This window comes from Dermochelys coriacea, chromosome 22 (genome assembly GCF_009764565.3).
Source record: "Dermochelys coriacea isolate rDerCor1 chromosome 22, rDerCor1.pri.v4, whole genome shotgun sequence".
NCBI lineage: Eukaryota > Metazoa > Chordata > Testudines > Dermochelyidae > Dermochelys > Dermochelys coriacea.
In genome coordinates, this window is record NC_050089.1 from 18,023,074 (window position 1) to 18,047,757 (window position 24,684).

General features: G+C 40.9%; 1 protein-coding gene across 4 annotated transcripts in view; it reads left to right on the forward strand.

Annotated features, from left to right (window-relative positions):
* Nucleotides 1-24,684, forward strand: part of KMT2A (lysine methyltransferase 2A) — an 85,816-nt gene that overhangs the window by 11,740 nt on the left and 49,392 nt on the right. For all 4 annotated transcript variants that reach the window (XM_043500875.1, XM_038380757.2, XM_043500873.1 and 1 more), the window contains exons 2-3: nucleotides 17,660-17,729; nucleotides 21,100-23,771. In XM_043500875.1, the coding sequence (XP_043356810.1) occupies nucleotides 17,660-17,729; nucleotides 21,100-23,771 (2,742 nt within the window). The remainder of the gene's footprint in view (nucleotides 1-17,659; nucleotides 17,730-21,099; nucleotides 23,772-24,684) is intronic.

Consider the following 24,684-nt stretch of genomic DNA (forward strand, 5'->3'; position numbering starts at 1 on the left):
TTGTAACATCAGGACTTCCTTTTGATGTTCCCAGGAGATTCTCAGCTCCTTTACCTAATCCTCTCTGCTTCTTGCAGACTTCATTAAAAGCCCAACCTCCCTTGGGCACCTTATGGCCCATCTTCCCCATATACTCCTCAAGCTTTTAGGTGTTATGAGATGCTGCACAAGCATAAGGTTAGGGGTGGCAATGTCTCTTAGTGTTCAGAGTAATTGTGTGGGAGCCGTTGATGAGCCTCCTCAGACTTACTAGGGAGTTGATGTATTTACCCAGGTGAAGCCCAACTCTTAAAGGTTGCAGGAGATGGGCTCCCCTTCTGCAGAACTGAGGGAAGGGGTAGGGAGAAGCTTCTCCCTTTCATAATCTGAATTCTCTGCTAAATCCTATGTTAAGACTAGTAGGGAATTAAGAAAAAGAGTACTTGTGGCACCTTAGAGACTAACAAATTTATTTGAGCATAAGCTTTCGTGAGCTACAGCTCACTTCAGCGAAATTTATACACACACACACACACACACACACACACCCCTCTACCTTTAAGGTGAAGCAAAGATTGTGCGTGTGGGTCATGGGTTTGAATACATGTTGCCTTTCAAAAATTTTAGGATTGGTGGAACCTTCATACATTAGAAACCCATGAAATGAGGAGGAGTTGCACTTCTCAGATAAGTCCTTAACTCAGCCCCAGAAACAATGCTCTGAAAAAAAAAAGTAGGAAATGTATTTTATTCATCTATAAGGTTTTTATTTTTTCTTTGATTTAAAAAATACCTGTAATGCCTTAATTTTAATTGTATGGCTGTTGGATTGCTTATGGCTTTTTTCATAATTCATACAAGAACTTTACGGTATCTTTTTGTGCAGACAGCACAGATGCTGAAGGCAATCCTTTTTCATTAAGGACCTTGATCCTGTAAGGTGCTGAGTGCATTCATTGCCTCACAAGATTTGGTTCTATGATTTTATGTGCCAGCCAGTTATCCAAATATCATTAGACATAGAGCTAGCTTGTCTCCATATGTAAATATTATATGCCTAGATCATCCCATTAGAACTCTTAAGTGAAAAGAACAAATGTTAGCATGGGGACAAATCATCACGTTTGGTATTGGAAACCTATTTCCAATTAAAAAAAATAAATTATAAAATCAGTTTGCTCTGGTGTATGCTTTTGATACTCTACATGCAAAGAAGGGAATAAGTTAGGCTGGTTTTCTACAGAGGCAGTTAAAGTAGTTTGTTTCTCTTGTTTGAGAAGTGCAGCCTTAACTCTGCATTTGCTGGGTGTCTAACATTAGAGGGGTTTTGTTAGCTAAAATTCATAATAGGTACTATGTGCTCAAGACATTGATACATGTCTCCACGATGTGCAAGTAAATATGCAAATTATTTTTGAATCCAGGAATTCTGCTTTTTTTTCTTGTTTGGATTCCTTTCAAACTTTGCATATAACGTAAAGGATTGCCTTCTGAAAACTAGTCTTTCTCTCATGAAGGTAAGTTGCCTGATATTATTATTAAACTACGTTGTGGGCCTTCTGAATCTTTGGTCTGTAGATAAATATCCTTAAACATTTTTTTTATGGCTTTTTCCTTCTCAGAACGTTACAGGAGTGTTTCATATGTTTATTATTAGATTTTTAATGTTGTTTAAAAACAACATACAAAGGGGAACTATGCAAAAATGAAGCGGTTAGTTAAACAGAAATTAAAAGGTACAGTGACTAGTGTGAAATCCCTGCAAGCTGCATGGACACTTTTCAAAAACACCATAAGAGGCTCAACTTAAATGTATACCCCAAATTTAAAAACACAGTAAAAGAACTAAAAAAGAGCCACCATGGCTTAATAACCATGTAAAAGAAAGCAGTGAGAGATAAAAATGCATCTTTTAAAAAGTGGAAGTCAAATCCTAGTGGTAAATAGAAAGGAGCATAAACACTGCCACATTAAATGTAAAAATGTAATAAGAAAAGTGAAAAAGGAGTATGAAGAACAGCTAGCCAAAAACTCAAATGGTAATAACAAAATGTTTAAGTACATCAGAAGCAGGAACCCTGCTAAACAACCAGTGGGGCCCCTGGACGATCGAGATACAAAAGGAGCACTTAAAGACGATAAAGTCATCGTGGAGAAACTTAATGAATTCTTTGCTTCAGTCTTCACGGCTGAGGATGTTAGGGAGATTCCCAAACCTGAGCTGTCTTTTTTCCTCAGGATTTGTCACAGATTGAAGTGACACTAGAGGAGGTTTTGGAATTAATTGAGAAACTTAACAGTAACAAGTCACCGGGACTAGATGGCATTTACCCAAGGGTTCTGAAAGAACTCAAATGTGAAATTGCGGAATTACTAACTATGGTTTGTAACCTGTCCTTTAAATCAGCTACTGTACCCAATTACTGGAAAATAGCTAATGTAACACCAATATTTAAGAAGGGTTCTAGAGGTGATCCTGGCAATTACAGACTGGGAAGTCTAACGTCAGTACCAGGCAAATTAGTTGAAACAATAGTAAAGAATAAAATTGTCAGACACATAGAAGAACATAAATTGTTGCGCAAAAGTCAACATGGTTTCTGTAAAGGGAGATCATGTCTTACTAATCTATTAGAGTTCTTTGAAGGGGTCAACAAACATGTGGACAAGGGGGATCCAGTGGACATAGTGTACTTAGATTTCCAGAAAGCCTTTGACAAGGTTCCTCACCAAAGGCTCTTACGTAAATTAAGTTGTCATGGGATAAGAGGGAAGATCCTTTCATGGATTGAGAACTGGTTAAAAGACAGGGAACAAAGGGTAGGAATAAATGGTAAATTTTCAGAACGGAGAGGGGTAACTAGTGATGTTCCCCAAGGGTCAGTCCTAGGACCAGTCGTATTCAACCTATTCATAAATGATCTGGAGAAAGGGGTAAACAGTGAGGTGGCAAAGTTTGCAGATGATACTAAACTGCTCAAGATAGTTAAGATCAAAGCAGACTGTGAAGAACTTCAAAAAGATCTCACAAAACGAAGTGATTGGCAACTAAATGGCAAATGAAATTTAATATGGATAAATGTAAAGTAATGCACATTGGAAAAAATAACCCCAACTATAGATACAATATGATGGGGGCTAATTTAGCTACAACTAATCAGGAGAAAGATCTTGGAGTCATCGTGGATAGTTCTCTGAAGACGTCCACGCAGTCTGCAGCAGTGGTCAAAAAAGCAAACAGGATGTTAGGAATCATTAAAAAAGGGATAGAGAATAAGACGGAAAATATCTTATTGCCCATATATAAATCCATGGTACGCCCACATCTTGAATACTGCGTACAGATGTGGTCCCCTCATCTCAAAAAAGATATATTGGCATTAGAAAAGGTTCAGAAAAGGGCAACTAAAATGATTAGGGGTTTGGAACGGGCCCCATATGAGGAGAAATTAAAGAGGCTAGGACTTTTCAGCTTGGAAAAGAGGAGACTAAGGGGGGGATATGATGGAGGTATATAAAATAATGAGTGTATGGAGAAAGTGAATAAGGAAAAGTTATTTACTTGTTCCCATAATATAAGAACTAGGGGCCACCAAATGCAATTAATCGGCAGCAGGTTTAAAACAAATAAAAGGAAGTTCTTCTTCGCTCAGCGCACAGTCAACCTGTAGAACTCCTTGCCTGAGGAGGTTGTGAAGGCTAGGCCTATAACAGGGTTTAAAAGAGAACTGGATAAATTAATGGAGGCTAAGTCCATTAATGGCTATTAGCCAGGATGGGTGTAAGGAATGGTATCCCTAGCCTCTGTTTGTCAGAGGGTGGAGATGGATGGCAGGAGAGAGATCATTACCTGTTAGGTTCACTCCCTATGGGCCACCTGGCATTGGCCACTGTCGGTAGACAGGATACTGGGCTGGGTGGACCTTTGGTCTGATCCAGTATGGCCATTCTTATGCTCTTAAATTAAGAGTGTTCAAATAACACAGTATTTAATGCTATTGGGTGTCTCACCCTGTTTGGGACTTGTAATGGTCTACCAACAGAGAATGACTTTACATGCCATATGTGCTACAATTGCCAGGCAGTTTGAGTTTGGTATAAGGTGCTATTTTAGCTTAAACTGAATTTATTTGCCTTTGTGGTTGGGCATAGTCTTCTGTTGAATAATGTAAATAAATCTTTATACTTATTGCTTTGTTTGTGCAAATACTTTTGTGCATTTATGTTGTGTTTTGTATTGTGGTATGCTTCTTGCATAGTTTCCTGATGGGCAAACCACACTGGATTGTATCAGAGCAAAAGGCAGTAAGACCTCCTTTTTGTTTGTTTGTTTGTTTGTTTGTTCCCCCAGTTTTAAAATAGCTCATTGGAAGTGGAGTCCTTGAAGTATAGCTATTATCATCAGTCTTAAAATAGTTATCTTTAGCCCTATTCACTGTATGATTGAAACTGTGCTAGCAAGGACTATGTTTTTGTCCAATTCTTCTCTTTCTATATCAATGGTTCTTGAACTGTAGGCCATGAACTATTGTGTTCATAGTCCTTCCAGGTACCTTGCAGAATAAAATTTTGAGAACAATCAGTGGGGAGGCTGAGAGACTGCCAAGTGAGCTGGTTTGTTTGTTTTTTAAAAAAAGTCTTAAAAAGCGGTCCTCAGGATCAAATATTTGGAGAGCTCCACTTCCATTATACCACTGTTATGACAGGGTTCTGTGCGGCATAGAGTTCTCCACCTATTGAAACCTGCCCAGTCTCCTTTCCTCAGAGCTTTGGTCCATTGTTGTTCCATTCTCTTTCTTTTTCTTCATCCTAGCTGTACAACTTATTGCTGTCGGATAAGAAATTCTTTCCCACCCAGCAACTTGTAGCTGTGCACTTTCAGTTCCAAAACACAGCCTCTGTGCCTTCAATCCATAGTTTGTTGTTGTGTACTCTACAGGAGGTGGTGTTCTACTATAGGTGGCTGGGGTGGAAAAAGTGCGGGCAAATAGGACACAATTTGGATTGCTGAGGTGAGTGGGAGGCCAGAAATGACACGAAGTAGTACTGGATCAAAGCTTTGTGGGCAGGGAATATTGGGGATGGGGGAAGTAGTGGACCATTGCTATTGGGAGTCATTGCTAAACTAGCCTCCAAGGAAAGGAACTGAGGCAACTGCAGGGGAAGAGGTTTAATGGGGATCTTGAGGTAGAAAATGAAACTAAATTGACATAGGAAGGGAATTGTGGAAACATTCCCAGTCTGGAGGACTAGGGCTCTTATCTGAAATTGGAAAAGAATATAGACTAGTGTTCAGAGGAAAGGTTGGGAGTCTGGACTCTTTCGTTCTGTTCTTGGATCTGGCAGAAACTTATTTTCATCTTGAGCATGTCCCTTACCATCATGATGCCACACTTCGCCTATCTGTAAAATGGATATATTACTTGCCTGTCTGCCTTCATGTTTGTCAACAACTTTGATCTAAAGGACTCTGTAAATACTTTAAGGATTTGGGAGCTCTGGTCTGTAAAGAATAAGCATCAGTGGTTTCTTGCCTGCACGTAATACTAGGCTACAGTTTGTTTGAAAATGCTGTGTATCTATGTTCTTGGCAGCCTTAAATCAGGGAAAATGTATTTGGGACAAATGGCTCTTTGGGATAAGTTTTGGAATGTAACTGATCATATGTAGCTTGTGATTTTTCTGTGCTTGCTCTCTCGTTCTCTCTCTCTGTTTGGAGAGCATAAACACATGCTAAAATATTTGATAGAGTTGAATATGTAGATTTTCAACACCCACTCCTTTTGTCAGTTTTGTAGAGTACTTCCCTCCCATCCCTCCCCCCACTGCAAGTATTAATCCTTTCTAAGTCAGTTCTGTGTAACATTGTTTACATCTTGCAGTGAGCCCCACGTGTTCAAGGGGCGTGGCAGAAGAGACATGACAAGGCTATTGCTCATTGCAGTGCTGTGTGCAAAATATGAGCCCTTGAGTGATGCACTTCTGCAGCATTCCTTTCACTGTTCTGCTTGGATTTCAGTTTAATTCTGTTAATCTAAAATCTACCTTAAATTTAGACATAAAACACCTGTTTTTTCTCTTTCAGTAAAACAGTAACTAGATCTTTAAATAAATTTTGTCTTTATATTTTTGACAATGTATCAGATGTGTATTTGTAGAAGAAAGTGGTTGAGCTTTGTGGGTTTTTTCCCCCAGTGTTTTTCCTTTTTCCTTTCCCCTTTCCCCTGGCATCACCACCACAGCACTGGAAAGAGAATGTGTAGTGGTGAAAAACTAGTAATTTCTCTTCTCTTCCCTTTCCCAACCATATATTCTCTCTCTCTCGCCCTCTCTGTGTGCGTGCGTGCGTGCGTGCGTGCGCGCGCGCTTTCACATAAAATACAGAGAGTTGTATTTCTATGTGGCAGTCTGGTATTCCAGTGCTACTTTGGGGCCTATACAGATGTTATAAATAAATTTTGAATGTCAGCATAATCAGAGCTAAACATATCTTTCTAGCATTGAGTCCATGTTTAGATATAACAGATTTTTGAAACTAAGAAATCTAAATTTTGTGTTGGGCCTTCTCTTTCTGGATATAATTTGCATTATTTACCTGTCTTTGCAGCTCATTGTATTGTATTGCAGTTCATGGATTTACCAGTGTGCCCCTGTATATTTGTTGGTAAATCCTCAAAGGTCTGTGAAATGCATAGATTGCCACCTTATTCCATGAGAACAACACAGAAAGCAGAATGCAGTGACTTCTTTTGTATTTAATTAGAGCATTGAAAACCAAAGGCAATTTTTGCCAGGCAGGAAAGAATTTCTTTACCTTTAAATATTCACTTAAATCTTAATTTATTCTTAGAGTAGCCAGTAGTAAGAATTTATACAAATTATATTAATTTGCATAATTATTTTTAAAGAGACAACTCAATGGAACACATTTTGGTTCGAAATTTTGAATGGGCTTTTGTTCAGAAAATTGCATAGTATTCTGTAAACTGTCCAGTTCTTTACTACAATTATTATGAGATGGCCTTTAGTTGGACCTTTCTTTGTCTTGCTGAAGGATGTTTCAGCTACTGAAAGAGTTAAAACACACAGACTCCAGAAATGTTTTATCGAGTTAACCCCCACATGCCTTTCATGTCCTAACTTGTGTGAAGACATGTAGGGAGAATTTTCCCATTGCAAACTCTATAACTGGGTAATAAATGGCAATTTAAAAATGTAATTCCCGTGACTGTAGACAGAATACAGAGATCACTTAAGCTTTCACTCTGATTTTAGCTTTTTACAGAAGATTTTGAGAGATTCAAGATCTTCTAGGCTGACATTGTTTAGTGCAGAAGAGTTTCTTAAAATACCCATCAAGAGCCTATAGCATAAAGCCTATGACTTCAGCTCCTGGAATTATGTGATGACATCAGACTCAACTCTCATTTGAAGAAGAAAAAACAAAACCTCTAGCTCTTATGGTTGTAAGTAGAAGCTTGTTAACATGAACTAAGTGCAACTGATCTAGTGATGTTTTCACACAGCCTGAAAGAGTAACTGGGATGTGTGACGTGCTACATGCATCTCAGTATGGTGTTAACTCTCAGACGCACTTTGTGGGAGGCCAGGCCAACACCACCATGGAACTGTAGGACTTGTATATGGCAGGAGAAAAGTGCAGCAGGCCCAGTCAACCCATCTCAAGCAGGTACATGCCATATTCTGGGCTAAATATGGGGTTGTGGCTGCCACCTCTACCTCTTCAGGGGGAAGAGGGGACTCCAGCCTTTACAGTGGGTATAGGGGACTCCTGATGAGAGAAGGGAGCCCTGTGCTTCTGCCTCTCTAGAAGTGGGGTCCCTGCCACCACCACTGTTAGTGGGTTGTGGCTAAGCCATGGGGAGCTCTGTGTCATGTTGTGCCTAGAGCCCTGGATTGCCTTAATTCACCCCATCCCATTTCTGTGTCAAATAGATATAATCTGGAGTCTGCCTCTTGGAATAAAAGCATGCATGTTGGGCCAGTTTCTGATCTCAGATATGTATGCATCTCACGTTCAAGTCATTTGACATTATATGCTTGTGTCCAAGGGCAAAATTTGGCCCTAAGAATATAGATTTGTATGTATTTGTCACATTCAGCAATCAGTTTATACAGATTTTTCTCAAATATTTCCTACTGAGAATAAGTTAAGCAGGTTAGTAGCATACGGTAGCTGTAAACAACTGGTTTGACAGTCTTTCAGCAAAAACTCAGACATTGATGTCCATATGTGTGGTTTAAGTTCTTAAAATAAATAAATAAATAAATAAATAAAAAGCTCTTGATGCTTCAGTGGTTGCAACTGGGTTTTGTTGCCTACGCTGCAAAAAATGGAGGAGGGAAGTGTTTTTCCTTCATATACAAGGCACAAACTTAGAAAGGTTTTGTATTGTTTTCAGGCAAAATATTGTACCATAGACATAAGAAAAAAGCTTTGCAATTGGTTCATCTTGTCTTCCTTATCAAGTAAGGTTGAAAATTAAGAGGTGGCCCAAGCTAATTCAGTGAATGGTACTGTTGGTGTACTGTATTGGCATTGTTAGAATTTTTCTTTTCTGTGATTGATTGGATTTGCTACCTTTTATTTTTAATCACTTACATTTTTGTAGTACCTCTTACCCAGAAGAATCTCGAAGCTCTTTACAAACTTAAACGGTTTATAGAAACTCTACATTGAGGGTCACTATAGCCATCTCTGAGGTGTAATATTACACCATACAAAAATACATAGTAGTTTAAGACAGGAAGTAGGGAGTGCCACATCATTTTAAACTGTAGAGGAAATTTAGGGAGGGAAATGTAATTGCCCAAGTTGAAATTTGGCTAGGACATCTGGATCAACGTGCTACGCTTATGAAATGTACCATGAAATCTTTAGTTATCCCAAGTGAATAGGGCTTTTGTTTAATATGTTGTCCAAAAAGTCTGCCTTAGCAGCACAGTGCCGCAAACCATGTTGGAGTATTGTTTTTGCACTTTTCAAAAAGGAGTACCATCTACTGAATCACTGACAGCCTTTGTGTCAGCATCTAGGTGTTCCTCAGTTGTCTCCATCCAAAAATAGATTTAGCCCAACTCTGGTTCACTTGTGTTTTAGTTAGTTGCCCCTCCCCTCCTTTTTTCTCCTATCTTTTTTCTGCTGCAGTTGTGGAAAGGCTAGGCTGAAGAAATAAGTCATGCATTTTATTCTGAAGGCAGTGAGAGTTGTGGTCATTCTTTAAAAATAAATAAATAAATAAAAAAAAAATTTTCCAAGAAAAATACTAAAACAAAAGCATCTCTGGAAAAAAGTTCTGTAATTTTGGGCCAGTTGCTGAGAAAGCTCTGTCCTTAGTTTTCAGATCTATTACCTTTTGAGGTTGACAGTTTCTTTGAAGTGTAGCTGTTGATAGAGATCTTGGTTGCTTAGCAAGTGGTGCTTCTGTAGGTAACTTGGTCCATTGCTATGGAGGACCTTAAAGATGAGAACTGCTGTCCTGTAACTTGATGCCTTACAACAGTGGTTCTCAATCTATTTACCATTGTGGGCCGTATATGCAGCTCTCTGTGTGTTAAGTGGGCTGTATCCACACAATATATATTTTACCCGTATGGCCCTGATGTTACATGGGCCGCAGCTGTGTGCTGATTGCGCCGTGGGTTAAGAGCCACTGCCTTATGATAAAGCAATCTGAGTGAGCACTAGAGCGATGTGCGTTTCCATGGCTGATATCCCTCGGGTGGCCTGGTATTTGAGCTGCAGCACTCATTTCTGAGTAAGTAAATTGCAGTAATCCAGTCTGGGAGTCACAAAGGGGTGGATTGCTATAGCCAGAATTTTTTCAGACAACAGGGTACTACTATCTTCTTGGTGAAAGATGATTTCAACAGCTGTAGTTATTTGAATGTCTAGAAACAGGGAGATGAATTCAGAAGAACTTTGAGGCTGTGGACTGAGTTGCCTATTTGTGTCCATGCTTGCTCAAGAATGGGAAGACGTATAGTAGCTAGCTCTTCAGAATATTTAAGACTTCCCACTTCTGATTGTTGAATTTAGTTTCTACCAGCTGCTTTTCTTCCATTTGGTGATCTCAAACAGTGATGGGAATAGTTGGGTGATAGGGCTAACCATGTCAGTGAGTAAAAGACCTGGGTTTCATCTATGTCTTGATGTTTAAGTCATGATTTTCCCAAATAAGGTTAATGAAGTTGTTGAATAGATTGGGTACTAATGTACACGTCTGACAGACTCTGTAGGCGAGCACTCTGATAAGGGAGGATAAGTTGTCCATCACCACCCTCCAAGTGTGATCTGTAAGAAGGGATTACTTACAACTCACTGTTTTCCTAGTAACCCCTAATACCTCTTCAGGGTGGGTTAGTAATACACTGTGGTGCACAGTGACAAGGAACCCAAAGATCTAATAATGTAAGTATAGACACCCTCTTCTGTCATGGGACAAAAGATCCATAAGCACGACTAATGCCACTTCTGTTTCATGTCCTGGCCTGAAACATGGTTGGAAAGGGTCCAGGATCTTGGCAGTGGGAGGGTATATCAAAGATGGCTTTTTGCTATTTTTTTTTTCCAATTTAATTTTCTCAGTTGGATACTGGATGATAACTTGCGATGTTCATAAGGATCAGTGTGTGCTTCCTTGTTCACTTTAGGGGATGTGGTAAGTTCCATTTTCATAGGGGTGGGTAGTTGTCAGGAGGAGACTTGGACAAACCTAAGGCCTGGTCTACATTGGGGGGGAGGGAATCGATCTAAGATACGCAACTTAAGCTACAAGAATAGCGTAGCTGAAGTTGACGTATCTTAGATCGATTTAGAATCACTTACTTCGCGTCCTCGTGGCGCGGGATCGACGGCTGCCGCTCCCCCGTCGACTCTGCTTCTGCCTCTTGCCGTGGTGGAGTTCCGGAGTCGACGGCAGAGCGAGCGGGGATCGATTTATCACGTCTACACTAGACGCAATAAATCGATCCCCAATGGATAGATCACTACCCGCCGATCTGGCGGGTATGTAGATGTGGCCTGAGGGTCTTTTACTAACCAAGAAGTGTCTGGGTCAGATTTGCATGGGTTCAGAACATTTCTTGTTACTCAAATAAACTTATACATGAACTTATAAATTACCTGGTTTAAGGCACTGGTAATATAAGGGAACAAAAGTCTATTTATTCATGGAGTTGATAGAGCAGAAAATCTGTATTGGAAAGGTTTCACTCTCTGTGGGAGCTCAGCTCTGATTCAGCCCTCCTTTGGTCTGAAAACTTAGACCTTGACTACACAGGAAAGTTTTTATTTTTTCAGTATAAACTGCCTTGTGTCCACACACACACATTTTTTTTTCTTGTGTCTTAACCTGCTCTAAGTAATCTGCTTAGGAAGTGACATAACTCTATCCCAAAATGAGGTATTACAGATATAACATTTGTGAGACTGCAACCCTGTTTTGGATTAATTATACTGCTTCTCGCAGTACTCCAATTGCTGTCCCACACTGCATTGTTTCACACCTGGAATGGCCTGTTTGTTTACCTGTGGACCTCTACAGCTCTGGGGTCGTCTTGACTGGATGTCACCTTTTTCTATTTAAATATTGGCATGCAGCCAGGTGTGCCCCTTTTGTAATTCTAGCTCGTGGCAAGTTAACAAACCGAGTCACATACCCATTATAGCAGCCATGCTTCTGGATGATCCCATCAGGAGGCCCTGGACTTTCTTGACTTTTGGGGAGAGGAGCACATCCATGCCCATCTGAGCAGCAATCACCAGAATGCCAAGATCTACTAGAGGCTGCCAAAACAAATGCAGGAAAAAGCAGTTCTGTGGGGATGCAGCCCAGTGCTGTGTCAAAGCAAAGAAGCTCTGCCAAAGCTACAAGAATGCAATGGACTAAATCAGGACCGCTTGTAATGCTCCCAGTAGTTGCCTGTACGAAGAGGAGCTGTACCAGATTTTTGCAAAGGAGAACATCTCTGGGGTTTTGGACAGTTTGGAGTTGATCACGGAAGGCATCCAAGCAACCAGAAGGAGATTCTTCCAGACAGCCACAGTCTCTTCGGCACACCCAACCCTGAGCCAGAGGCCCAGGAACCAAAGATGTCACCTGAATCTCAAATGGGACCCCAGCCTGAAACTGTTGATGAATGGAGTTGTACCAGTAAGTATTATGTCCTGTATTGCAATACAGCTGCAGAGGGGGATTTAAATAACTTTGTTCCAAGTACAGGCTGATCATCACCCTGTTGGGAGGACATTATGTGCTTCCCTGCCTGCTCAGCTCCCCTTCTTCTCTGTGTGTGCTCAAAATGGCATCTGTGCTGGAGATTTCAAGCTCAGAAGGGTTTATTTCCCTTAACTATCAACTCACACAACCACTAGTCAAATAGGTTGCCTCTCTAAACCCATTTCCATGCTGTTTGATTCTCCCTATCCTTCATGGTGAACCATGCCCTCTTCCTCCATTCAAGATAGAAGCACTTTTGGAGTTAAACCATTAAACATGCCTCCCACACAATGTAAGAGCAGATATAGAAAGAGAAAAAGTAATAGCCTTTGGCTCACAGTTTGATCAAGACCGTGTGCTTCTAGCCACCTTTACATTGTATGATTTAAATTGCCAAAATTAGGCTACAAGGGCATTTCAAAATGAGTAGTCATTTTTATTTTTCATTCAGCATTGTTAACCCTTTGGGTTCAAACCAGTTACTGCATGAGTGTTTGTTTTGCAGTGCTCTCTGTGCTCATCTTCAGTTTTTATAAAACGGAAGTTAAAGCAAAGAGAGTGTGCTATTTGGTATATACATTGCAAGACAATGCAGCCTTCTTGGCGCTGCTCATATTGGTGGTGTGCTTCCTTTCAATTCTTGTACCGGCTATGGGGGCATCAATTTGGTAAACAGCCGTGCTACATATCTTCCTGGTTTGCTCATTTTCTTTTTGAACATGATCCTTCTTTGCCTCTTGGGAACACACCTTTGGGTAGCATCCTCCAGAGTAAGCATAACCTCCAGAAGTGCACGTGTAATTACTAACCTGCTCCCTTTTGCTTCCCCAGCTAATTCCCCCGCCCCCATTGGTACAGAGGCCCTATATAAGGGGGGAGTAGGGAAGAAAACATCTTATCTCCAAACGCACACTAGACTGGACAGAGCAGTTGGGAATAGCATTCTAAAATTGTGAAAAAGCAACATTTTATCATTTTGTATTAGGACAATAACTACTTGTGGTGTTTCTCTGTTCTTCTAGTGCCTGAATTGCTCTGACCCTCACAGACAGGGATCTTATCAGCTGCTGAATGCCTGGCATACCTCTGAAGGAAGTGAAAGAGGGCAAGGAAGGACAGGTTCCCTGACCTCATGACTGCATTCTACCAGAGGGCCATAAAAGCAGAAGAGGGGAGGGAAGGTTTCCTGCCGCAGTCTTGGAGGCTCTGAACAAACTGCGTGGACAATGACGTTCAGGAGGAGGGATGCTGGACCTAAAGGAGAGGCAAACAGCTCTGCTGGAGAACATTGTGTTGCTATGTTCACAGCCACCACCCCAGCCTCGCCTAGTCCTGATCACTGAGGAGAACACAGGATACTGGAGAGCCCCTTTTCACTTCTCCAAATGACAGGGCCTTCCCACACCATTCCATCCCAGAACAGGGAATGGTTTCTTCTACCTTTGCTTTTTTTGTGGGCCCTTAAGCACAAACTTGTTTGCACCTGGCACTCTAGTCATGTTTCTGCCACAGTTCCATTGGTTTTAAGTTTGTAGTACAATGATGAATCAATAAAGGTTTTTAATATGTAAAACTCCACTGAAAAATTTAATTGAGGTATTGCTTCTCCCTAATAATATCTTTACACAAAGACCTTTCTTTCATTTTCTTGGTTACAATACACTACTTTTCCACCAGTACACCCTGGCTTGAAAGTTGGACCAAAACGCACCCATTACCCTGTTTCCATGACTAGTTGGAGCACCTTGTGGAAAGGCAGCCTTTTTTGCTGTTCATAATGTACAGAAATCTCTCCAACTCGTTCTCCCACCCACTGGTGAGGATCTCTTGTTTGCTTTCTCAGACGATGAGCAAAACAGAGCAAAAAGCACTTATCCCAATAGGCAAAGATTGTTCAGAAACATCCAGCCTTGGTATGAGGCACTTCTACCTTCCCTTCAGTCTTTCAAATGCACCTTCCGCTGTTATTCAGCAGCTCCACAGGTATGGTCGTCAACTTCTTTCTCCTGTTCGAGTGTCCAGTATAAGGCTTCATAAGTCAGGGAACCAGAGGGTTAGCTGGGTCTCCCAAGATGACAGGAGGAATCACAGCACCATGAATGTCTGTAGACCTGGGAGAAGAAATTCCCTTTTTCAGTGCAGAAAACAGGACAGAGGTTTTAAATAGCCTGGCATCATGGATCTTTCCTAACCATCCCACATTAATAAAAGTAAACCTTGCACAAGGATCAACCAGGGCTTGCACCAAGGAGAAATACCCCTTTCTGTTGACAAATTCTGAGGGCTGGTGTATGGGGCAAAGAATGTGGGTCAGAGTGGTTAAAAATTGATGATTTTTAAAAAATAAATACAGATTTTTGTATTTAAATTGGAATTTTTCTTTTTAAAAATAAACTGTTTTAAAATAAATCTGAAATTGTCAACCTATGTTAAGGCTAAGCTTCTTATAATTTATTAAAATTATTTAAATAGTGTGTGAGCCCTCCTCAGATTTGAATGACTTGAAGGGTATAGTTGTATACAGAATTAGGGGGGAAAACATCTTTAACTTTTGAAGTCAACTCATGCTTTATAAATACTTCACAATGTCATGTACTGCATTAAGTATCTGTTATTTTCAGTGGAGTGGAGCAAATGCTGGTATTTATGTTTTTTCAAATGTGTAAGTATTTCAGTTTTTCTTGTGCAGGAAAGCTTTTGCCTTAGTTACTTTTGGATTTAATTTAGCAGCAAGATTCAGAATGAATTAACTAGTCCAAATGAAGAAAATATTCTAAGTTCAGAAACAGGGAGTTTGAAAAAGCTAGAAAACTTGTTTTCCTCTTTAAATCTATGAATAAAAAACAGGTGGGAGAGGAGGGGATAGGATCTATAATTCGGAAAACTTGAAGGCACTTAAAGATGCAAGTAAGTGCCTTGTGATGATCTTCAAAAATGCCTACACCAATTAGGTGCCTAATTCCCATTGACTTCAGTCTGTCAATTCACTAACTACAGTTATGACTTCTTTTGTTTAATAAATCTTTTAGTTTTAAATGCAAAATGTGTTTTGATAAACTTACTTTTTTTGCTTATGTATCCAACACATTTAAGGAATCTTTGTTTAACTAGTAAAAAACAGTTTTAAAATGTTCTTTTTGTACATTTTTAATTGAATTCTATTTTCCATCCAAATGCAGCTTGCCACAGTTTTCAAATTTTAAAAAACTCTAATAAATGTCATTAATCACTTTCTTGCATAAAAAAATAAAAATAAAAATTAAGACTCTGAAAAAATGTATTTTAAGATATATAACTGCTTAAATAAATGTATAGCTATAGCGGTGCACTAAATTTGGTACCTTTTTGTTTAATGGCTATATTTGGTTGCATATGAACATATTTTAATATTTAGTATAAACAGCCAATGGGAATGAACCTTTGTGTAGGAAAATAACTAAGGTAAAATGCCAAACAAGATTAAGATAAATTATTTAAGTCAAGGTTTCCTTTTTGCTGAGTTAAATCGTAAGTAAAATTAGTGATTTAAATCACTGTGATTGAAATTAATCCACCCTCACATGGATCCTGTCAATGGCCCCAATATAACTTGGGAATCCCAACCGTGCCAATCCATTAATAAACTTCTGTGTGCTGGCAAGCCTTATGACTCTGGGGTAGCAGCACACTCTCAATAGCATGACGACAGTCTTGACAGTTGGGTCTAGCAACACCAAACTGGTAAGCTACTGAGCAGCAGCAGTTGGGGGTGGCAAGCTTCCAGATGGCAATGTCCATGTGCTTCTCCATGGTTAGGTGAACTCTCATGTTTGTGTTCTTTTATTGTGCCTGTGTGCTGAGCTCTGCACAGATCTTAGGGAAAGTAACTGTCTGCATCCTGAAGTTGTGCCTTCATTGCTGGTCATCCCAGTTCTGCAGCAATGTCTTGTCCCACCAGTCAGTGCTAGATGGCCACACCCAGAAATCGTATTTTATAAAGTGAAGCTGTTCCAGGAAAACGTCCTGCCAAAGTAACAGCTCAATTTTTCATCCTTTTCCTCATCTAGCCATTTCACTGTGTCTGTCTCCCAACCCATCCAAAGCCGTTCAGTAGTATGAATGATGAAACATTTGGTGGAGCAGTTTGTTTCTGTTAATGATTCTCAGGATTGCGGTATTCAGTAGCGTTTCCTCGACTGCAGTTTGAAAATAGTGCTGGCTTGCAAAAAAAAAAAAAAAAAAAAAAGAAATTATGGGATGACAGGAGAGGAATCATGGGACTTTAGTTTGAGCCCATGTCCCAGAATTTCAGTAGGTTCCAGTGGACCTTCCACAGTGCAGCATGACAAAAATCCCAGAATGTGTAGGGTCTTGCAGCAGAACATTACACCATGGAATATTTGCCCAGAATGCTGTGTGGTTATTTTTCAAAAGCACAGAGCTGTGTGGGCAAAGTGATTCTGAAGGGAAGTAGTTTAAGTTGGCATAAAAAAAGTGGTGTGGACACATTCTTTCACTGTAGTTATACTGGTATAATTGTAGTAGAAAAAACTTACATTCCGGTGCCAATAAGCCCTTAGGGCAGAGGTGGGCAAACTTTTTGGCCAGACGGCCACATCTGGGTATGGAAATGTATGGCGGGCCATGAATGCTTATGAAATTGGGGATTGGGGTGCAGGAGGGGGTGAGGGATCCGGTTGTGGGTGTGGCCTCTGGGGTGGGGCCAGGGATGAGGAGTTGGGGATGCAGGAGGGCGCTCCGGGCAGCGCTTACCTCAAGCAGCTCCCAGAAGCAGCAGCATATTCCTCTTCCAGCTCCTATGCGGAGGCATGGTCAAGCAGCCCTGCGCATTGCCCCGTCTGCAGGAGCCGTCCCTGCAGCTCCATCTGGCTGCAGTTTCCAGCCAATGGGAGCTGCAGGGATGCTGCTTGGGATGGGGGAAGCGTGTGGCGCCCCCTGGCTTCCCCTATGTGTAGGAGCTGGAGCAGGCACATGCTGCTGCTTCCAGGAGCCACGCGGAGTGGGGCAAGCACCCGACCCCGCTGTCCGGGGAGCGGGGCAAGTCCCAGAGCCCACTTCCTGGTGGGAACTCGAGGGCCATCTTAAAACATCTGGAGGGCTGGATGTGGTCCCTGGGCTGTAGTTTGCCCACCCCTGCCTTAGGGTAAACTGTGTTGTTCCTATGGGTTAGGTCTTTGCTTCTAGTTTGTGGAGAAGAGTGTATTGTGTAGTACAAGGTACGTTCTCATCTGAATGTGCTGTTTGTTCTCCTCTCAACCCTTTTGAGCATTCTGTGGCTATCACCCATGACTAGATATTATTTCCTTTTTAGCCACAGTTTGCTGAAAGAACAAGCTTTACTATAGAATAGATTTTCTTTCCTGGAATTTTTTGATGGTAGTTAAATTTTTTAAGGTTCATACCCATGTCTTTAACTTTAAAAATCACTTTCATTGCAGGATGAGCAGTTCCTAGGTTTTGGCTCAGATGAAGAGGTCAAAGTACGAAGTCCCACCAGATCTCCCACAGGTATGTTCAGCTCATAGGATTGGAAGTTGTTACATGTTGTCACTTTGCATGGTTTACTCATGCCTCTCCCTGTTCACATTGCAATAGCTTATTTTATTGAGAGCTTGCTGGAAAACAATTATAGGCTTTTTGTCCTACTCTGAGTGGACCACTTAGAGAACTGCTGTTCCTGAGAGGCTGTGCTTTATCCATATCTAGCCCAGGCTGTCCTACTTTGGCAGGGTCTAACACTCACAATATAAAGCTCTTCTTAGTATTTCTTCATAGTACAGTAGGAGATATGTCAAGAAATTTTGAATAGAAATAAGGTTGACCTCCTGATCTTTTGATGTGGATTTGGAGTCCTTCACTTGCTCTTCACTCTCCAGTGAGTGTAATTAAAGTGAAAGGAGACTTTTAACACACTGGTCTTTTTTTTATTAATGAGAGGAGGTAGTGAGCAATGATAAACCAAGCAAAAATGGAAACAGACGAACTAAAATTAGACCTGCTTTATCTTCCTATTTGTTACAATATTATTGTATCTTTTCCCTTTGTCTTCTGAAATGTAATGGGTGGAGTCTTATTGAAGATACTAAATTACATTGGGCAGTCTTTATTAAATTTACATTCACAAAAAAACCTCTAAATTGAAGTGAACTTGGGTAGCTTTCTGTGTAGACCTTGAAACATCATAGAACTGTAAGAGATCTTGAGAGGTCATCTAGTCCAGTCCCCTGCACTCATGGCAGGACTAAGTATTATCTTAGAAAAGGGCAACAATCTGTTTATTCCCAGGAATACCAAGTGAGGATCGTGGGGAGCTCCCATTCTGCCTCAATTCCAGTTCTACATGCGGGGTATGTGGCAGTGGGTGGAAGTGTGGGGGAAGGAGATAGACATCTGCATAAATCTCACAGGATCTCTAATACACTAGTACTCAACCTATTCCAGCTGATTGTACATCGCATTCCCTGTCTGGCATTATTTTTACATATATATGATTTTAAAATCTTAATAGCCCATTGATCCCGGTACTAATGATAGTACTAACATAATATTGTGGAAACCCCTCTGCAAACGTGCTGTTGCTACTCAGTTGTATGTAGCAGCAGTTGCCCTAAAAACAGTTGTAACCTTTTTTTCCTCCCCTCTTGTTACATTACATTTTTTTTGAGAGAATGGGCCTGAAATCATACGATTGAGCCATGCACACAGTGCTCTTTAACCATTGTAGTAGTGTCATCAAGATGTAATTTAAAGAAGTTTGCAATTGCTTTTTCCAAGTACCAGCCCGGCATACGTAGGTTTCAGTTGATTTCTAAAAAATCTTAAGGACTTTGAGGGAGTGAGCTTCCTCTTCCATTAGGAGGATGTTTTGAAGAATTTTTGAATTTTAGTTTAACAGGAGATTTCACTTGGAACTAGAGAAGCCATGAAAATTGGTCAGGTTCAAGTCCACTATGAAGATGACAAATCCTGTACATGGGTTTTTGGCTGGGAGTCCCTTTCTAATGGAATTAAGTAATGGATTCACTGTAGTTCCTTGTACTCCCCATTTCAATGCTACTTTGTTAATATGACATGCTTTCTTCTGGAGACCTAGAGACAGTTCCATCTTACCTAAAAGTTGTATGTGTTTGTGGAACAACAAAATAAAACCCACATCCAGTCTTTTGATTCAAGTCGGCAACTGTTTAGAAATGGCTCTATCATAGTCTATCTTTCTGATCTATCATGTATCAGGGAAGTTTTGTGGGAAAGAGAGTGAAACTGATATTAGAAGGTGAGACTAACATTTGAAGGGAGACTAACAAATGAAATGGGAGTAAATTTATGCCTTAACTGAAGGTGTGGCGTGGTGAGGTGTCTTTTGCTAATGATGGTCTAGTTTCATGAGAGTGTCCAACCCTATGGTAGGCTTAAGTAGCCAAAGGGAGAGATGGGTGAACATAACTTGCACATGAAGATATGATGTATTTCTCTGAAATACTGACACAAAAGTAAGTCTTAATAAGGTAACCCTTCTGACATGCAATCAGCACTGGCTAACCTGGGGTTTTTAACTCCATTTTGTTCAATGTCTGTGATCTGATTTAGTTTCAGAGTAGCAGCTGTGTTAGTCTGTTTTCGCAAAAAGAAAAGGAGTACTTGTGGCACCTTAGAGACTAACAAATTTATTTGAGCATAAGCTTTCTGATCTGATTTAGTGAGCCAGTGGTACATCCTTGATATTAAACTATTCAACAGTTGAATTTGTGTGAAACCAAACAAAGATGGAGGGCTTGTGAGGAAAGGTGCAATAGCTTATTATACTTCCTTTCAGCTCTGGAGCCCTAGGCTCAGATTTTGATTTGGTTGCAAGTGAATGAGTTTGATCGTCTTAACCTAGACTTTAATGGATAAATGTCCCCATTACAATATTCTACGCAGCTTGGCCCAGACAACAATGTCCGCTAAGGAGAGACTTTGTACTGCAATCATGTGAATGTCTCGGGTAATGGCTGACATGCATTGGCAGAGCTGTGTGGGGACTATAGGTTGAGATTAAGGTGCATTGACAGAGGTGGATAATGAAATCTTGCACAACACATGCCCGATACCACTTCCGAGTGTAGCCACAAGCACTAAATTTACTCCAATATTAAAGCAAAACAAAATCTTGTATTAGTAAAATATCAGTTTTGATTCATGCTTTTCCCAAACACTATTCTTGGTGCATTGGCCATTGTATTAGCAGTGGGGGTGGATGATAACCAAGAAAAATATATATATTTTTTTAAATGAACTAGTTTTGAACTTTTTTCATTCTTTGTATATGATGTTTCAAGAAAGTTAATCTTGGGAGTTGCTGTTCCCTTCACAAAATTACTTTTGGTATTTGTTTTTATAAATGTAAAAGTTATTTTGGTGGAAAGATATTTGTACTTAAAATATGTTTTGGAAAATAAGCTCCTTATTATAAGGGAAGTGTTTTGTTTGTCTGTGGCGGAACCTTTTTATGTACATGTTTCAGAATAGCAGCCGTGTTGGTCTGTATTTGCAAAAAGGACAGGAGTACTTGTGGCACCTTAGAGACGAACAAATTTATTAGAGCTTAAGCTTTCATGGGCTACAGCCCACTTCATCGAATGCATAGAAGATGCTGTAGCCCACGAAAGCTTATGCTCTAATAAAGTTGTTAGTCTCTAAGGTGCCACAAGTACTCCTGTTCTTGTTATGTACAGTTCTTATTAATAGGTTGTATTCATAGGTGGATCAAAATTATGGTAGCTTGTTCTATGCATGTAATGTGACTTGTGATGGGTAAAGTCAGATATGACCTGGATAGTGTTGTAACAGCATACAGAAAAGCCTAACATGTGCTCTGCATTCTCTACTTCCCTCTCAGTGAAATCTAGTCCACGAAAACCTCGTAGGAGACCCAGAAGCAGTCCCGATCGAAGTTCAGCTGCATACTCAGACTCTTCATCAGTGTGTTCCCCCCTGAGCAAGTCAGAAACCATGTCCATGGAAAAGGTAAAGAAGAAGGAAAGTAAAAGTGGGGAAAAGAAACGAGGAAGACCTCCAACACTTAGTAGTGTGAAGTTCAAGTTATCACAAGTGAAGGACATCTCAGATATTCATAAGGGGAGCAAAGAAGCAAATGAGAATCTGAAGAAAATAAAAAGGGCACCATCCACTACATTTCAACATGCTGCAAAAATCAAGAAGTTACGAACTGGTAAACTCTCCCCACTGAAGTCTAAATTCAAGACTGGCGGGAAACTTCAGATTGGGAGGAAAGCAGTTCAGATTGTGCGCAGGAGAGGAAGGCCACCATCTTCAGAACGTTTAAAGACTGCCTCACCACTAGTCATTAATTCACAGCTGGAGAAACCCCAGAGGGTACGTAAGGAGAAAGATGGCACGCCACCACTCACAAAAGAAGAAAAGACTGCTGTCAGACAGAGCCCCCGCAGGATTAAGCCTGTTAGGATTATTCCTTCTACCAAGAGGACAGATGCAACAATTGCTAAGCAACTCTTGCAGAGGGCTAAAAAGGGGGCACAAAAGAAGATTGAGAAAGAAGCAGCTAAACTGCAGGGTAGAAAGGGAAGGACTCAGCTCAAAAACATCCGGCAGTTCATCATGCCAGTTGTGAGTGCTATCTCTTCGCGGATCATTAAAACACCCAAGCGATTCATTGAAGATGAAGACTATGATCCTCCTATTAAAATAGCTCGCCTCGAGTCCACACCGAATAGCAGGTTTAGTGCTACATCTTGTGGGTCCAGTGAAAAATCAAGTGCGGCTTCTCAGCACTCATCTCAGATGTCTTCAGATTCCTCACGATCTAGTAGTCCTAGTGTAGATACATCTACCGACTCTCAGGCGTCCGAGGAGATGCAGGCACTTTCCGAAGAGCGCAGCAATACTCCAGAAGTTCATACCCCTTTACCTATTTCTCAGTCCCCAGAAAATGATAACGGTGATAGGAGAAGCAGGAGGTTTTCAATGTCAGAAAGGAGTTTTGGCCAAAGGGCAGCTAAAAAACTGTCAACCTTGCAAAGCGTGTCCCAGCAGCAGTCTTCTTCCTCTCCTCCTCCACCTCTGCTCACTCCTCCCCCACCATTACAGCCTGCTACTGGCATCTCAGACCACACACCTTGGCTTATGCCTCCAACAATACCGTTGGCTTCACCTTTTCTGCCCACTTCTGCTGCACCCATGCAAGAGAAACGGAAATCAATTCTACGAGAGCCAACATTCAGGTGGACCTCTCTGAAGCATTCTAGGTCAGAACCACAGTACTTTTCCTCAGCAAAGTATGCCAAAGAAGGTCTCATCCGTAAACCAGTATTTGATAACTTTAGACCTCCACCACTGACTCCAGAGGATGTTGGCTTTGCATCTGGTTTTTCAACATCTGGTGCTACGGCTCCAGCTCGCTTGTTTTCTGCTCTTCATTCTGGAACAAGATTTGATATGCACAAAAGAAGTCCTCTGCTTCGAGCTCCAAGATTCACTCCAAGTGAGGCCCACTCCAGAATTTTTGAATCTGTAACCTTGCCTTCATCTGTTAGTCGAACCACTGCAGGAACTTCTGTGACAGGCATATCTTCGAGGAAACGAAAGAGAAGAGTGTTTAGCCCAATCCGATCAGAACCCAGATCTCCTTCACACTCCATGAGGACAAGAAGTGGAAGACTTAGTACCTCTGACCTGACAACTCTCACCCCTCAATCTTCTGTCTCTTCCTCATTAACTAACATGTCTGTTAGTTCTCTTGCCACTAGTGCCTTAAACTCAGCTTTTACTTTTTCTTCCCATCCCTTGACCCAGTCTGGGGAATCAGCAGAGAGAAGCCAGAGACCAAGGAAGCAGATCAGCACTCCAACTGAGCCTTTCTCATCCACTAATCCTACTCCTCTCTTTCCTTGGTTCACACCAAGTCCTCAGACAGAGAGAGGGAGAAATAAAGACAGGGCTACAGAGGAACTGTCCAAAGATAAAGATGTTGATAAAAGTGTGGAAAAGGACAAGACCAGAGAGAAAGACAGAGAAAGAGAGAAAGAGAACAAACGTGAATCGAGAAAAGAGAAAAGGAAAAAAGGGTTAGAAATTCAAAGTAGCGCTGCTTTGTTTCCTGTAGGTAGAGTGTCCAAAGAAAAAGTTGTTAATGAAGATGTTGCAGCAGCATCTTCAGCTAAAAAAGCTGCGGGGCGGAAGAAGTCTTCAGCAATAGATCCTGTGGCAGATGCTTCCGCTGTGGCTCTTGTAGATATGACAGCTGGCAAAAGCAAAATGCCTAAGAAAGGTAGAGGGGGCTTAGAAAAATCAGATCTAAACCTAAGCCCCACTGTTCCGCCCCTGGAGAAAGACAAAGCCCTATGCCTCTCTGCTCCTTCGTCAAGCACTGTTAAACATTCCACTTCCTCCATCAGCTCTATGTTGGCTCAAGCGGACAAACTTCCAATGACTGATAAGAGGGTGGCCAGTCTCCTAAAAAAGGCTAAAGCCCAGCTGTACAAGATTGAGAAGAGCAAATCCCTCAAACAAGCAGATCAGCCAAAAGCACAGGTATTCTTTCAGACTTATTCATGAGAGGGCTTTATGGTGCATTTTGTTTTGTACTTGGATTGAAAATTGTTAATGTCATTCAGATGCTGAAAGAGAACAAATAGCATATTAATTTGAATAATGGTTAGAGCAACAGATGGTAACTAATTTGAAAATGAGAAGCACTGGGCAGAAGTTGAGGGGGAGATAAAGCTGCTGGAGTCAGTTCAGGATGGAGCTGCACACATTTTCTGAGAGCAGTGCAGTGTAGTTGCTTAGTAGATTTTTCTGGCTAAGTCTGATGGAGATGTTCTTTGAGTGTATTTTGAGCTTATAAAGGCAAGGCTATAGTGAATCATATAGTCAGCTCTTGCCCCTTGATGTACGTTTCTGGTACCCCACTTGCTTACAAAGCTGGCATCCAAAAATGACAGTGGTCCTGATCTGATTTTTGTTTAAGGTGCGTATTGCCATGATCTCTGTCTTGTGGGATGGAAGTGAGATCCCATGAGATTTTGCATCTAAAGGAATGGGACCTCACACATCTCTCCTTCCTGGCCCCAGTGTTCTTTCAAATGCTCTCACTGTAGTCCATTTTGGCTACTAAAAAAGTAGACATCATACAGACACATTTTCAGGTAATGGTTCCTATTTTTGGTTTAAACCGGAATTTGGCTTGCTGTCAGTGGTAATATTCAGGAATTGTGGAAAATAGATTTTTCAGTAGAAAACCTCCAAAGTTTTTCTCCCTGCCATCAAGTTCTGCACCCTCCCACTTATCTACTCTATACCACTCCATGCATTGTTGGCCAGTTTCACATTAGGGAAAAATGACTTGTCCCTAAAATTCAGCTTTGTGGGAGTACATTTGTTCATCAGAAATACCCCTGAATCTTTGGGGGGCAAATCCTGGGGAAAAAAATTAAATTACTCG